Raw genomic sequence first — 15068 nt, 5'->3', positions numbered from 1 at the left:
TCTGAGCATGCGCGGGTTTTGAAACGATGCTTTCTGTACTAACCATCGGTTTGGCCCGATCGGTCAGCGGTCCATCGGTTCGGTTTTGAAGCATGTTTTAAAATTTTGGACCGAAGGACAACAGGCCGATGGGCTATACACACGGTCGGTTTGGACCGATGAAACTGAACCTCGGTCCATTCTCATTGGTTTTGTCCGACCGTGTGTACGCGGCCTAAGACGCTCCCAGCTGCTACCGTTCCTCCCACCATTACAGAAGCAAGCTCACAATCCCCTGCACATGCGAGGTGCACTTTTACAGCATTGCTGAGCTCAGATCTACTGCAACAGGGGAGAGAGCACATGAATCTGAGCAAGAACCGACTTCTGTGATGGTTGGGGCTGCCGTTGCAACAAAGTAGGACGGGGTATGTAATCTCAGGGGTGGTGATGGCTAACCTTGGCACCCCAGATGTTTTGGAACTACATTTCCCATGATGCTCAACTACACTGCGGAGTGCATGAGCATCATGAGAAATGTATTTCCAGGCTTTGAAAGATATATAAATGGCCCACATCTGTAGCAATGACATTATTCAACATTGGTCAAAGCTGCACAATTTTTTGTTATCTACAGCCAATCCCTTACTTGCAGAGGTAGTTTTTTTGGTAAAGGTGAACTAACCCTTAAAGTGGATGTAAACCCACTCTCTTCCTTTATAAACTACTTCCATATCTATAAGGATATAGATGCCTCCTGCATGTATCCTTACCCGTCACATGTCTCCCCTCTGTCTGTTATGAGACCCAAAAAACTGCAGATTCTGTGGGTGGGTCTGTTGTCTGGAGCTCAGTGGGTGGAGTCGTGATGTCAGTAGACTCCCCGCCCACCTCTACACTCCCCTTGTCAACATGCATTTTCTCCTGTGTATTTCTTATGCCGCGCACACACGACCGTTTTTCTCGTCGTGAAAAATGGGCATTAAAAATTTAGAACATGCTCTAATTTTTCTCTGTTTTTCACGTCATGAAAAACGGTCGTGTGTAGGCTTTAACGACGGGAAAATACATGCATTCTCAGAAGCAAGTTATGAGACAGGAGCGCTCGTTCTGGTAAAACTAGCGTTTGTAATGGAGATAGCACATTCGTCACGCTGTAACAGACTGAAAAGCACGAAGACTGAAAAGAGCGAATCGTCTCTCACCAAACTTTTACTAACACGAAATTAGCAAAAGCAGCCCAAAGGGTGGCGCCATCAGAATGGAACTTCGTCTTTATAGTGCCGTCGTACGCGTTGTACGTCACCGCGCTTTGCTCCAGCATTTTTTTTTCACGGTTGTATGTATGCAAGGCGGGCTTGACAAGAATCACGTCGAGAAAAATTTCTTTTTTCCATGACATTAAAAACTGCCGTGTGTACACAGGCATTACACTGAACTTCTGCTATGATCACTAACATCCAGTCAAAACCCAGAAAAGTCACCACATGACTTCAGCATGCCCAATCATGCTGAGGTGTGGAGCAGCCAATCCTGGGAGAGGTGGAGAAGAAAGGAGGGGGGATCTGAAGTACACAGAATGCCTCTCTCAGGCTTGTGCATGAGATAAAGGTATCACCTGTCACTCACAGCAAGGGAAAGAAACTGACTCCTATTTCTCTGTGTGTCAGTTTTTATCTCACTGAAAACAGATAAGAGGATTGCTCAGAGCTGGATTAATTCTTCATGGCAAGACTGGGCACAGATGACATGAAATCCTATACTGTACAAGGTGCAAGCCTTAATTAAAAAAAGAAAATGACATCCACTTTAAATAAAATAAATATTAGAAAATATTTTTTCTTAAACAGTTTTTGATAGAAGTGGCACTAGTCCAGTCCTTTGCAGAGACTGTTCAACCATTGATATTTTATTATATACAGTATTTACATGTTTATGTAAAGAAACCCTTTGTGTTTAATTATCAGGGTCCAACGAAAAGACTTTATAAATTCCAAGTACATACCCTGGTTGTACACAAAGAGAAGCAACACTCACCCCGTGGCCCGACTGCATGAACTTCAAGAGGCTGTGCAATTTAAAGATGTATATGCACTGATCCAAGCCTATGCTGAAAAGGTGGATCTAACAGAGCCAATTCCACAGCCGGCACAGGTAATGTGTGAATAATATAATAGTGAGAGATCATTTTAGAAGCATTGTGTTGCATCTTTGAAAGTCACAAAATTGTGACTTTCAAAGATTATTCCCACGAAGGTCAATTATCTAATATTTATAAAAAGAAGAGGGCGCACCAGCCTTGTGCATTATCCCAAGATCATTTATTAATAAAAACAATTTAAAAAAATGCTCACAGACACGTGGAAAATTATTGCTTGTAAAAGCCACCTGTTTGTGGCAATCAAGCCCTGTACACACTGCCCAGAATCTCGTCAGGAAAAAACCCTCGTTTTTCCTGACGAGATTCTCGGCAAGAATCTCTTGCCGACCGAGTGTACAGACACTCCTTTCAAAAGAACCGCGGTTCTTTTGAAAGGCAATAACGCGGTGCCGTCATTGCGTACGACGAGCATGCGCTCGTCACATTCGATGCCGTCGCCGCCATCTTGCTGCACCCTACCTATGCCTAGGAAGCTACCGCGCATGCGTCAGTCATTTCGAGCATGCGCCGGTTTCCACAGCGACAGTTAAGTATACACACTCTCGGGTTTCTCGGCAGGAAAACACTGCCGAGAATCACGACGAGAATATAGAAAGCAGGTTCTCTATTTTTCTTGTTGAGATTTTAGGCAGTTTTCTTGACGAGAAACCTGAAAGCCTCGTACACATGCTCGGTTTACTCGGCAAGAAAGCTCTGCCAGCAGTTTTTTATGCTGGTTCTTGCCGAGTACACCGAGCGTGTGTACGAGGCTTTAGCCCTGGAACTGACGGTCTCCAAATAGCAAGGGGGAAGTCATCCCCCTGTAGGCTCTGAGGGAGAAGGTTCGAAATGCATGAGCCAGCAGCAGTGGTCCTGATGTCTTCCCCCTTGCTATCTGGAGACTGTCTTTACAACCACTTTAAATCGGTGTTCCCAACTCTTTTTTTTTTTTTTTTTTTAAACCAGCAGCTACACATACTGCAGCTGCTGGCATTTAATAATAGGACACTTACCTGTCCTGGAGTCCAGCGATGTCAGCACCCGCAGCTGATGTTTCCATCAGCTGTCAGGCGTTCCTGCCGCCATTGCGGGTAAGGAACCCCTAATGCGCAAGGCCCAGTCTTCTCTTCTACTGGGCCGGGGGAGGGAGCCCCAACCGTGACATCACCACCCGCAGCTGAGGCTCCCGGAAGTGGGAAAGGGTACCTGTCAAAGACAGGTATGCTGTCCCCCATCCCCCCCGAAACGTGCCAATTGTGGCGCCAGAGGGGGGGAGGAATCGGATGAGCAGAAGTTCCACTTTAGGGTGGAACTCCGCTTTAAAGTAGCTGCAGGCATTGTGGAGTAATTAATCTGTAAACATCACAAGAGGGTCTCCGTAGCCCATTTGCAGCCAGTTTTTAATGGCTTTGGGCACCTATATTTGTTTACATTAGAAGTCTGGCATGCTGTCAGGTTCCTTATTCTGAGGACACAAAGGGAAATGAGCTGCAAATTCAGTGCCTGTGTTGCAAACTGAGGATGAATTTCTCCAAAATGCCTGCAGCTATAAAGGTCAGAGATGGCTTATTTTAAAGCTTTTACTTTTTAACCACTTCAGCCCCGGACCATTTCACTGGTCAAAGACCAGACCACTTTTTGTGATTCGGCACTGCGTCGCTTTAACTCACAATTGCGCGGTCGTGCGGCATGGCTCCCAAACAAAATTGATGTCCTTTTTTTTCCCACAAATAGAGCTGTCTTTTGGTGGCATTTGATCACCTCTGCGATTTTTATTTTTTGCGCTATAAACAAAAATAGAGTGACAATTCTGAAAAAAATATCCCCCAAAAATATATAAAATATTTTTTTTCCTCATTTTAGGCCGATGCGTATTCTTCTACATATTTTTGGTAAAAAAAAACGCAATAAGCGTTTAATGATCCGTTTGCGCAAAAGTTATAGCGTCTACAAAATAGGGGATAGTTTTATGGCATTTTTTTTATTACTAGTAATGGCAGTGATTTTTATTGTGACTGCGACATTATGGCGGACACATCGGACACTTTTGAAACATTTTTGGGACCATTGTCATTTTTACAGCGATCGGTGCTATAAAAATGCACTGATTACTGTGAAAATTACACTGGCAGGGAAGGGATTAACCACTGGGTGGTGCTGTAGGGGTTAAGTGTGCCCTGATGAGTGCTTCTAACTGTACGGGGGATGGGCTACGTGTGACAAGACAGTGATCACCGCTTTCGATTACAGGAAGCGGTGATCACTGTCATTGTCACTAGGCAGAGCGGGGAGATGCTTGTTTTCATTAGCATCTCCCCGCTCTATCTCTCCGTGAGTCTGACCGCGGGTATCCCTGCGGCGATCCAGTCCGGTGGAACCGCGGTCAGACTCACGGAGAAGGCGACAGGGTCGCGAGTGTGCCGGCAGAAGCGTGCGTCACCACACGGCGGCATTTTAAAGAGGACGCACCTGTACTCCCCTATGCCTGTCCGTGCCATTCTGACAACGTAAAAAGTCGTGAGATGGTCCTTAAAGGGGTTTTCCAGCCATTTTTTTAGTTTATTAAAAGTCAGCAGCTACACAAAGTGTAACTGCTGGCTTTTAATAAACTGACACTTACCTGCTCTACGGGTCCAGCAACGCGCCGGCCGGGGCTCCGCTCCTCGCCCCCCCTCGCCGGCCGGCGTCTTCATTCTTACTGTGGGCACCCGGCAGTGACAGCTTTCGGCTTCACGGCCGGGCACCCATCCGATTGGACAAGCGCTCGCCTACAGGGAGGGGCTGTGAAAAGGCGATTTAAGCTAAATCGCCTTTCCAGCCCCTCGGCGGAAGGAGGAAGTGGGAAAGGAAGTCCCCTTCTCCTGAAGCCCCCACTCCCCCCCCCCCCCCCAAAAAAAATTACATGCCAAATGTGGCATGTAAGGGGGCGAGGAGTGGGTTAAGCGGAGGTCCATTTTTATGGTGGAACTCCTCTTTAAGTGGTTAAAACACATTTTTATTTTTTTTACTTTTTAGAGAAAAATTATTTATCTTAGAGCACAGGTGTCGAACACAAGGCCCGCGGGTCGAATCCGGCCCTTCAGGCCATTTCATGTGGCCCTCGCACCTCTTCTGCAGCTGCAGGAGAGCTCCAGCCCTCCTCTGGTCCTCCTCCAGACCCTTACTTTCTGCTTTCAAGCAATGTATCCAGCAGCAGCGTAAGGAAAGGGGGGTGCACTGTGATGTAAGGGAGAGTGGGGGACTCAACTTCTGATGGTGGGGTGGCTCTTGACATCCAATGTAAGGGGAGGGGATGCGCTGGACATTTAATCTTACAAATACAATCATAATGCTGATGCGGCCCACAATGAAATTGAGTTTGATACCCTTGTCTTAGACTGTAGTCAATAACAAAATGGCTGAACTAATGTTTCATGAGATGTAATAAAGATTTTTTTTCTGTGTGTGTGTTTGAAGGAGGCTGGTGAAACCATTCTTCACTTGGCAGTTTTATTGTCAGACCGTACGTCTCTACACATTGTAGACTTTTTGGTGCACAACAGGTAAGCGGTGCTGTTCCATTTTACATAACATTATCTGAAAGCGTTTGCTTTTATATCTGAATAATCGGCATATTGCACTATAACCTACATATACAGTAGAAGTCTGTGTTAAAAAGCATAGTACATATCTGTGATACTGTATGTATTAAGCTATATATCGGTGTTTCGATAGTAGTGACAAATATTTGCACTGTTTTTTTCTAGTGGCAATCTAGTGAAGCAGACCGCTCGAGGCAACACTCCTCTCCATTACTGCAGCTTGTACAATAAAACCGAGAGCATGAAACTCTTCCTGAGAGCCAAAGTCAATATAAAGATCAGTAAGTGTCCACTAGATGGCAGTAGATCAGTATTTATATTACAATCCTGGTGAGTTCTAATGGGAAAGAATGTTAGTCGTGGGTAAAAAAATATATATTTTTTAATCCTGACCATAATAAAGAAAATATTTACAAAACACTAGTACATTGTGTTATAGGGGTTGTAAAAGTATTTCCCCCCCCTAAATAGCTTCCTTTACCTTAGTGCAGTCCTCCTTCACTTACCTCATCCTTCCATTTTGCTTTTAAATGTCCTTATTTCTTCTGAGAAATCCTCACTTCCTGTTCTTCTGTCTGTAACTCCACACAGTAATGCAAGGCTTTCTCCCTGGTGTGGAGAAAGCCTCTTGAGGGGAGAGGGGGCGAGCAGGAGTGTCAGGACGCCCACTAACACACAGCTCCTTTCTCTATCTGCAAAGTAGAGAGTGTCCTGACTTGCCTGCTCGCCCCCTCCCCCCTCAAAAAGGCTTTCTCCACACCAGGGAGAAAGCCTGGCATTACTGTGTGGAGTTACAGACAGAAGAACAGGAAGTGAGGATTTCTTAGAAGAAATAAGGACATTTAAAAGCAAAATGGAAGGATGAGGTAAGTGAAGGAGGACTGCACTAAGGTAAAGGAAGCTATTTAGGGAAAAAAAAAAAGTTTTCCTTAACAACCCCTTTAAAGGAAAATGTTTTTTTTCATAATAATCATCCTTTACCTGCAGACATTCCTCTTTTCACTTCCTCATTGTTCGTTTTTGCTCAGAAGTTGCTCTATTTCTTCTCTGTTCTCTTCACTTCCTGCTTGTCTGATTTTACTGACCACCGTGGAGGGAGGCTTTACTGCGGTGGTCAGTAACGTGCTCACCCCCTCCTGGGAACTACATCTGTGTGGCAGGACGCTCTCTACGTGTTAGAGACTTCAAGGAGGTGTGAATTACTGGGCGTGTCGCAATGCATACTGGGAAATGTAGTTCTTGCATGAACGAGCGCCGCAAACCAGGAAGTGAATGAGAGAACAGAAACTAGAACGCCGGAGGTGATATAGATGAAGGAATTTATCAGGTATTTACTAGTTTTTTTAACAGAATCATTACACTATTCTGTCTGTCTACCTTGCAGACATTAATTTTAGGCAAAATAATGTTTTCCCTTTACAACTCCTTTAAGCAGGAAAGCCAACAAGCCATGTTATGTTTTTTTATCCTCCCTGTGTCCTTATATAAAATGTGTTTGTGGCTCTAGTAACAGTCATCTTTAGCATTGTCCAGACCTGCAGATCCATCTCTCTCTACTGCCTGCTTGGACCTGCTGGATTGGTTTGGTTTACAAGGGGATGTGTCATTATAGTATCGGATATGTGACAAGAGGGGACGTGCAGCAGTATAGAAACCAGCAATTTATGCCATACCTCGTAATTAACATCACTCTTCTGTGGCTTTAGGGTTGTGCTGAGAACTAGTATATAGATCTGCAGAAGCTCTTAAAACAACGTGAAGTGCACTTTTAGTTAACTTTTTAAATGCTTTTCGATCTAGAAGACTATATGGGCCCTGTTAGGGCATTCTTCTATTCCTATTAAGTTCCTATTGAGTGGTGCTGCGCTGTTATTTTGGGTGCAAAAATGCAATTTTATATCTGTGCAAGTCGTTTCTATATGATTAAGTGCAAATAAAGCAATCTAATATTGTGTAAACCAGGCAATTAAATCAATTACAAGGTAAAAACAGAATACGCAACTAAGTGGTATTCCATGTGCTTCGACTGTAGACTGTTACAAATATATTCAAACCTATTCTATATAATTAAATGCAAATAAAGCAATATTATAATGTGCAAACCAGGCAATACGACGTGGTACAAGGTGAAGACTAAGATATGCAACTGAATAATATCTTATGTGCTTCTTAAAGTGATTGTAATGTCTTAATTATATTAAAAACAAACATGTTCTACTTACCTGCTGTGTGCAGTGGTTTTGCACAGAGCATTCCAGATCCTCCTCTTCTCGGGTCCCTCTTTGGTGCTTCTGACCCTCCTTCCTGTTGAGTGCCCCCAGAGCAGGTAGCTTACTATGGGGGCACCCAACCCGAGTCACAGCTCCCTGTGTCCATTCAGACACGGAGCCCTGGCCCGCCCGACCCCTTTCTCTTCTCATTGACTGACTGGCTTTGATTGACAGCAGTGGGAGCCAAAGGCGCTGCGCTGCTGTCTCAGTCAATAAGGAGGGGAGTCCTTGGCAGCCAATACACTCCTGCAACATCGCTGGATCTAGATGAGGCTGAGGTAAGTATGAGTAGGAGTATGAGGTACGTATGAGGGGGCTGCTGTACACATAGAATGCATTAAGATAAAAAACCTGCCGTTACAACCACTTTAAGTAATCCAGTATTAAAGGTCCATCTTAAAAAGTTCATATGGCTATGCACAGTCTCTTGTGTTCATACTTTCCCGTCACCTCTTGTGCAAAATGTAAACTTCTGTGTTGCCTGTAAACAATGCAATATCACCACTGTGCTCACAGGACTCTAGCCTTCTTTATACTTGTAACATGGCATATAACAATATTCCTCCAAATGTGATGGTCCTCCTATATTCTTTGTCCACTAGGGACCCTCTAGGAATTCCCGTCTTTCAGACTTATGTGGTAGATGGGTTCTCCTTTATGGTGCTCATCTATGTAATCTCCTAAATTAGCCTTAGTAGTATATGAAAGTATAGGAAAGGGTATAAATGTGCAGAGAAATCTTCCCATTGTTTTATATTGTTTCGGTAAATGATTTATTAAAGTATAAAAACCTCACTTACAATATAACCACTTGGAAAACCGCATTAAAAAAAAGCGCATCGGACTGCACATCTGCTTACATCACTTCCGGTTTCCTCCTATGCTTCGGCTCATGCCCTACACGTTACGTCACTCAAGTGACTTCTTCAGGGGATAGCGACTTTATTTGCTCTTGCACGGATATAATAATGCATTTTTGCACACATAATAATAGCGCAGCGCCACTCATTACACTTTTATGCACTTTATAGTTGTGGGAACACTTTTAGGTGCCTGCAGCAGTTTGTTTAGTTTCATTAAATAGGAGTGATAGTGCAGGTGCATACTAATATTTTTCTTTACCACACCTATAGTGGCCAACAACCCTAAAACTTGCCCCAAACTTGATTCAGCAAGGTGATAGCTGCAGTGTGGCACACAGAGGCACCGTTTCAAAATTATTTATTTCTCCAACCAGCTAATGTTGGGGAGGGGATCATCCACTACATATAAAACAAATACATATCCTTTTGTAACCAAGACTGGCTGAAAAATGTAAGTGTTACTAAACCCAAGAGCCTGCATTCACTATATCTGGTCTCCCACAGAACATGGAAATGCAATTATTTTACTAAATATAAACTGCGAGAAAACTTTTCTCATCAGCAGTCTATAGCAGTCTTCTGCATGTTATCAGTGTCTGCTTAAGGCTTGTAGGAGGAGTTTTCATTCTGCACTGACTCCTATCAGGATGCAGGATCCTTGACCCTCCCAAGAAAAGAAAAAAACTCTCTAGCAATATGCACCAAACTGAGCATGTGCAGCCTGTCCCCTGGCTCTGTATTGTCAGGAAATACAGTATATTGGGGAAGGTGGAAGAAGCGGAGGATCAAACAACCTTTTTATACAGTGCAGAGGATTAACCCCTTAGGTTCCACAGTGAGTATAGCAAGCATGCTTTACTGCATATACAGACTGATTTTACTGCTGTGGATTTAGTAACACTTTAAATCAAAATTACTCTTCTTGTTGCCCAGAGATAAGGACCCACATACATCATTTATTACATGTGCTTAGAAGGCACAATAGAATTGGTTTTGTTTGGAGGACTCGGGTTCAATGCCTATGTTGATTTTGAATAAAGAGCATCTGTTAACCTGGGAATTCTGTTCAGACTTGTATCCTTTGCTGATTTGTTGAGAGCTGTGCAAGTCCTGCACCAGCACTGGAGTAGAAGGTAGCTGGGGGGTCCACCTTGATTGTTTCCTTGGGGTTTGTGTTCACTTGTTTTTTTTTCCCTTTTTCTTCACAGAAAATGAAGCTGGTGAGACCGCACTGGACATTGCCAGACAGCTAAAGCACACCCTTTGTGAAGATTTGGTAATAAAGTTTAGACAGAATTCTAGACATAGGTATACTCGGCAAGAAAGCTCTGCCAGCAGTTTTCTTGCCGAGAAAACCATGCGTGTGTACGAGGCTATATTGGTTTCACTGGTCACCGCCGGCTGCATCAGAGGCAGTGTGGCCCTGTCTGACCACACTGCCAACCATGCACATGAGATAAAAATCAGAAATTGGAAATACTGGAATGTATCAGTATTAATCCTAACAGCATGGGTTACATGGAAACATTTAGTGATATACCTCATCATAAAACATTTTCTTTTTCGAAACTAATATACCATTAAACCACAGGTCACATTAAACCCAACAATCCAAAGTTGTCTTTTAGTGCTTGGTCATTCTCAGTAGCCAACGCTGTGCAGTTTAGCGTACAATGGCTCGCTGCTCTCGAGCTTTTAATCTGTTGTATGTACTCGGTGGGAATGCTAAGATTGCAATCTGTCAAGTGCTAACTGTGGCGGGTTTAAACCAGGGGTTTCTCGCCGACTCTGCCAAAATTTTTTTTACATTGTTTGGGCAAGTTCCGTCGTTGGTATTTTTATTTATTTTTCCGAACCAATGTAGCATTCACCTGACCTGTCTGCATTTCCTTTATCGGTGGGTTGGGGGGTATCCATTGGCGTGCAACCAACTTACATGTAATATATTGTGGTCTAGTTATCGCCAGGGCTTTTTTTCTAAGAGAATAGGTACAGGTACTCCCTCCTTTTGAGTCGCCCCTTGTGCCTTCTACCACCCTCCCAGTACCACCCCCTTTGGAGAATACAGAGCCAAGTATCATTTTGTTGGGCTAAATAGTTTGTATAATTTGCTCTTGATAACAACTTGACATGATTGTAGCCGTATTAGTGTAATTGTGACAGAGGAAATTGAGTATTGTCTGTGATACTTTTTTTTATATGCACTAACATTTTTCAGGACAAGCTTTTGGGGTGTGTCCCCTTCTTCATGGTACTGCTTGTCCTGAAAAATTGTATTTTAGTGCATATGAAAAAAGTATCGCGGACAGTACTCAATTTTCTACTGATAACAAGAAAGGCAGTAAATTACATTTCCTGCAGCCGGGAACAATAACTCCCCCCCCCCCCCAGTAACAAAAGACCCCCCCCCCCCCTGCAAAAATAGACCCTCCGCAACAAAATACCCCCAGCAACAATAGATCCACCCCAGCAATAACCGATCTCCAAGCATCAATAGACCCACTTCCTTAATAGAGGATCCCTCCTAGCAGCAATTTGCCCTCCAGCAACAATAAATCCCCCACTAGCAACAATAGACCTATCAAGCAAACAATAGATATCCCAGTGACAATAGATCTCCCAGGAGCCAGCCTCATTGGACCCTTCAACACACTCTGCACCCATTGACATTACATTTATTCTGTGCAGGAGGTGCCAGAACCCCTACGTTCCCGCTGAAAAAAAGCCCTAGTTACCGCTATGTGTGTGGAAGGTTGCAATAACTCCACATCAAGTGCACCCAAAAGACACGTTGCAGGATCAAATGGGGGGGGGGATAGTAAAGCCAATTCATTTGTTATTTTAATTTAATCTTTTCATTGCATCTCATTGACCCACCTTTCATGTTGCTTGTTTTATTTCCATTAGCTGCTCCAAGCTCAGAACAATCAATTTAACATGCGTGTTCACGTGGAGTACGAGTGGCTTCTGCGCCAGGATGATATGTATGAAAGTGATGACGATCTGGATGAAAAGGTAGGAGAGATCTTTCCATGTCTCTTTGCTGCCTCAGGATGCATCCATGTGGCCACTTTGCAGTAGATATGCCACACGGTTACAGCATTTACTTGACATGTGCACTGCCAAAAAATTATTTTGTTTTTGTTTTCGTTTCATTCGTTTCTTTTTTTTTTTTTTCAGGTCATTCGTTATCCGAAAAATAAGAAATTTGTAAATACAAAATAATAGCCAACTAGCTAATAGTAACGACCTATTAAATTATAGTTATTGTCATTTCCTTTCAAATTTGGCTGTTGGTGAATGTAACGAATACGAATTTATCCGAAATAACAAGTTCTTCATCTAAATGAATGGAATGTAATGAATTAATAATAATTAATAATATATATATATATATATATATATATATATATATATATATATATATATATTTTTTTTTTATTCTTATTATTATTATTGTAGCGCCGGGTTACTTCCAAGTACTGGTGCTAACAAAATTTAGGGGATAATCAGAGTATAAGAGACTCTGATTTCAATTTCAATTCTAAAATGCTAAAATGGGTCTCTGTTTCAGCTTGGCTGTACTGTGGGCCCATTCTGTTGTTGCTGCGGTGTTATACCACCCCGGGGGGGCAGGTGGCACCAGTGGAGTCGAGGCTTGGGTGCCTTTTGCCAGCAGAAAATCAGGAGAGAGTGTTCTCTCGTGGACCATGCTGGGAGAGGGTACTTCTGGAACAGACGCCATTGAGGCGGGGTCTTCTTCCGGTGTGGTGCCCACCTTCAGGGTGACCACACATCACGGCCCCCCGGCAAAATGGCCTACCAGGCCGGGGTGCGCGTGCCACACGGTGCTCCTGGTTCCGTGACCATGATGGTTTGGAACGTTTAAGCTGTGGCGGGGCCCCAGAAATCGACTGGGTCCCCAAATTCTGAGAAGATCCCAAGCGTTGTTCAGTTGAGGGGAAGCTGTTCGGTGGGGAGTCCGCCTGAGGAGAGCCAAGAGAGGCTGGCCTTCCAATAGGGCCTCGACAATCCACCGGGGATCAAGGTATCCGGACACTGAGAGGGTGGACGTTAGTCACCTGTCAGTTGGTTCCTATCTGAAAAACTACCTGAGGGAGATACAGGCCCAAAGAATATTACGGAGAATCGTCTCCGTGATCTACATTACAGGGAGGGTCTGTGGCAGAGACTTTCTTCCCTCAAGGTTCCGAGTGATACTCTGGCTGCCAGGTCGGTGAGAGAGGCCTCTCCAGGTACACTAAACCCACTGTGGCGAGAGTGGAGACGAAGAAACAAAGTGGTTGGAAGCAGGACTGTTTCCATATCGTTATGCCTGAGTCTGCTATTTCTCCTCCTTCTACATCTTTACCCTCCACTGAAAGTTTTATTGTTTTACCTTGTTTGGTAAATAAAGTGCAAGAGAAAGACCTGCTGTGTGGACATTCCATTACTACGGCTCTCATCAACTACCCTAGACGGCGGAGTCACAGAGGTAACGGGCCATCCCATTCAATAACCAGCGGCTCCTTTGGGGGAGAGCGCTACATTATTATTATTATTATTATTATTAATTTGTTACGTTCTATTACGGTAGTTTAGATGTGGCATTCATTATTTCGGATAATTTGTAACTTCCAAAAAATCTGTCTTCGATACGTTCACTAACATCCAAATTTGAAAGGAAGTTCCAATACCTATAATTTAATAGTTACTAATAGTTATTGTTCATTATTATTTCAGATTTTAACGTTTTCAGGTTTTTGGATTTTCGGTTTTATTTTCGAATTTCGGAAATATTTGTTAAACAGTTTTTTTCGTTAATTTGAATATTTCAAAATGAACAAATTTATTGAAAACAAATATTCAGAACGAAACGAGTTGTACATGTCTAACATTTACAGATCGGTGTGCACCAGCCCTAACGAGGGGCAGTAGGGTAATCCTAGGCTCATTCTTTTGGTCTCCTTACAGCTGGGCCCCGTCAAAAAGGAGCGAAATCTACGGCCGTACAGTTGCTTCCCGTCGCCCAGTTCTCCGTTTCCAGACAGAGGAACCCCAACGTCGTTTTTAAGACGGGCTTCACAAGTGTCACAGGTGTCTCAGGACTCGCGTTATGATGTGGGAGGTGGACAGTTGAGTACTGAAAATGCAGGGACTCCAACAACGCCATATACACCGCCTTTGCCACCCCGTAATCCTATCAGAGGTACCAGATCTATCTATCTATATTTATGCCTATCTAGGTCTACATATCCAGGTTGTGCTTCCTGCTTAGTAGCACAGCATAGTGCATATCTTTTTTTTTTTATTATTTATTTATTTATTTTTTTGTGCAAGGCCATCGTTGGTAAGCTGGGACCAACCTCTTAATTAAGAGAACCTGTCACTTTGTCCTGAATAGACAAAAATTAAAAATAATTTAAAAGTTTGCATTAATAAAGTGCAACTCCCAGAACAAAAAGGTTAAAGGATCACTAAAGAGAATTTTTATTTTTTTTAAATAACAAACCTGTCATACTTACCTCCACTGTGCAGCTTATTTTGCACAGAGTGGCCCCGAACCTTGTCTTCTGGGGTCCCTCTGTGGTTGTCTTGGCTCCCCCCTGCAAGAACTTTCCACCTTCATGCGAGCTCTCTCCCATGGTGGAAAGTTCTTACGGGCGCGCTCCCGTGATACAGCCGGCGGCTATGGCCGCTCACTGTATCACTCGGCCCCGCCCCCGGCGCGTCGCATCATTGGATATAATTGACAGCTGCGTGAGCCAATGGCTGCGCTGCTTTCAATCAACCAATGAATGAGCCGAGAAGCCTGCGCGTTCACGGCGCAGGACTTTCGAAGGGTCTGGTAAGTAAACGGGGGCTCCGTTCTCGAACCTTTCTGAGGGTTTCCGAGATCAGCCGAGCTGTCCCCAAGTATTTGAGGCTCTCCGGCACCCCCCCACCTCTGGCCACATGCGGTTTTGCATGCCACAGAAGTCAATGCGGAACAAATTATCTTAGATTTCATTGACTTCTATGGGGAAACTCGCTTTGATATGCGAGTGCTTTGGATCACAAGCATTCTCCTGGAACGGATTATGCTCGTAATCCAAGGTTCCACTGCAGTTATAAGAATAGACACTGGGCCAATCAGGGCAATTTTTCTTTGCATAGATATTTAGATATTTTCCAGGAGTTCAGCTTTAAATCTTCTATATTCTACACTATGGCTAGGAACTGTAGTAAAGGAGGT

At 43.7% G+C, this 15068-nt stretch overlaps 1 protein-coding gene across 3 annotated transcripts in view; it reads left to right on the top strand.

Moving 5' to 3' along the window:
• LOC120918803 (arf-GAP with SH3 domain, ANK repeat and PH domain-containing protein 2-like) overlaps positions 1 to 15068 on the top strand; it is a 218344-nt gene that overhangs the window by 186710 nt on the left and 16566 nt on the right. For all 3 annotated transcript variants that reach the window (XM_040330610.1, XM_040330611.1, XM_040330609.1), the window contains 6 exons: positions 1947 to 2133; positions 5576 to 5661; positions 5866 to 5981; positions 10042 to 10109; positions 11741 to 11848; positions 13808 to 14042. In XM_040330610.1, coding sequence (XP_040186544.1) covers positions 1947 to 2133; positions 5576 to 5661; positions 5866 to 5981; positions 10042 to 10109; positions 11741 to 11848; positions 13808 to 14042 — 800 coding nt within the window. The remainder of the gene's footprint in view (positions 1 to 1946; positions 2134 to 5575; positions 5662 to 5865; positions 5982 to 10041; positions 10110 to 11740; positions 11849 to 13807; positions 14043 to 15068) is intronic.

The sequence above is a fragment of the Rana temporaria genome, chromosome 12 (genome assembly GCF_905171775.1).
Source record: "Rana temporaria chromosome 12, aRanTem1.1, whole genome shotgun sequence".
In the NCBI taxonomy this organism is placed as follows: domain Eukaryota; kingdom Metazoa; phylum Chordata; class Amphibia; order Anura; family Ranidae; genus Rana; species Rana temporaria.
This window is presented reverse-complemented; position numbering and strand designations above follow the sequence as displayed.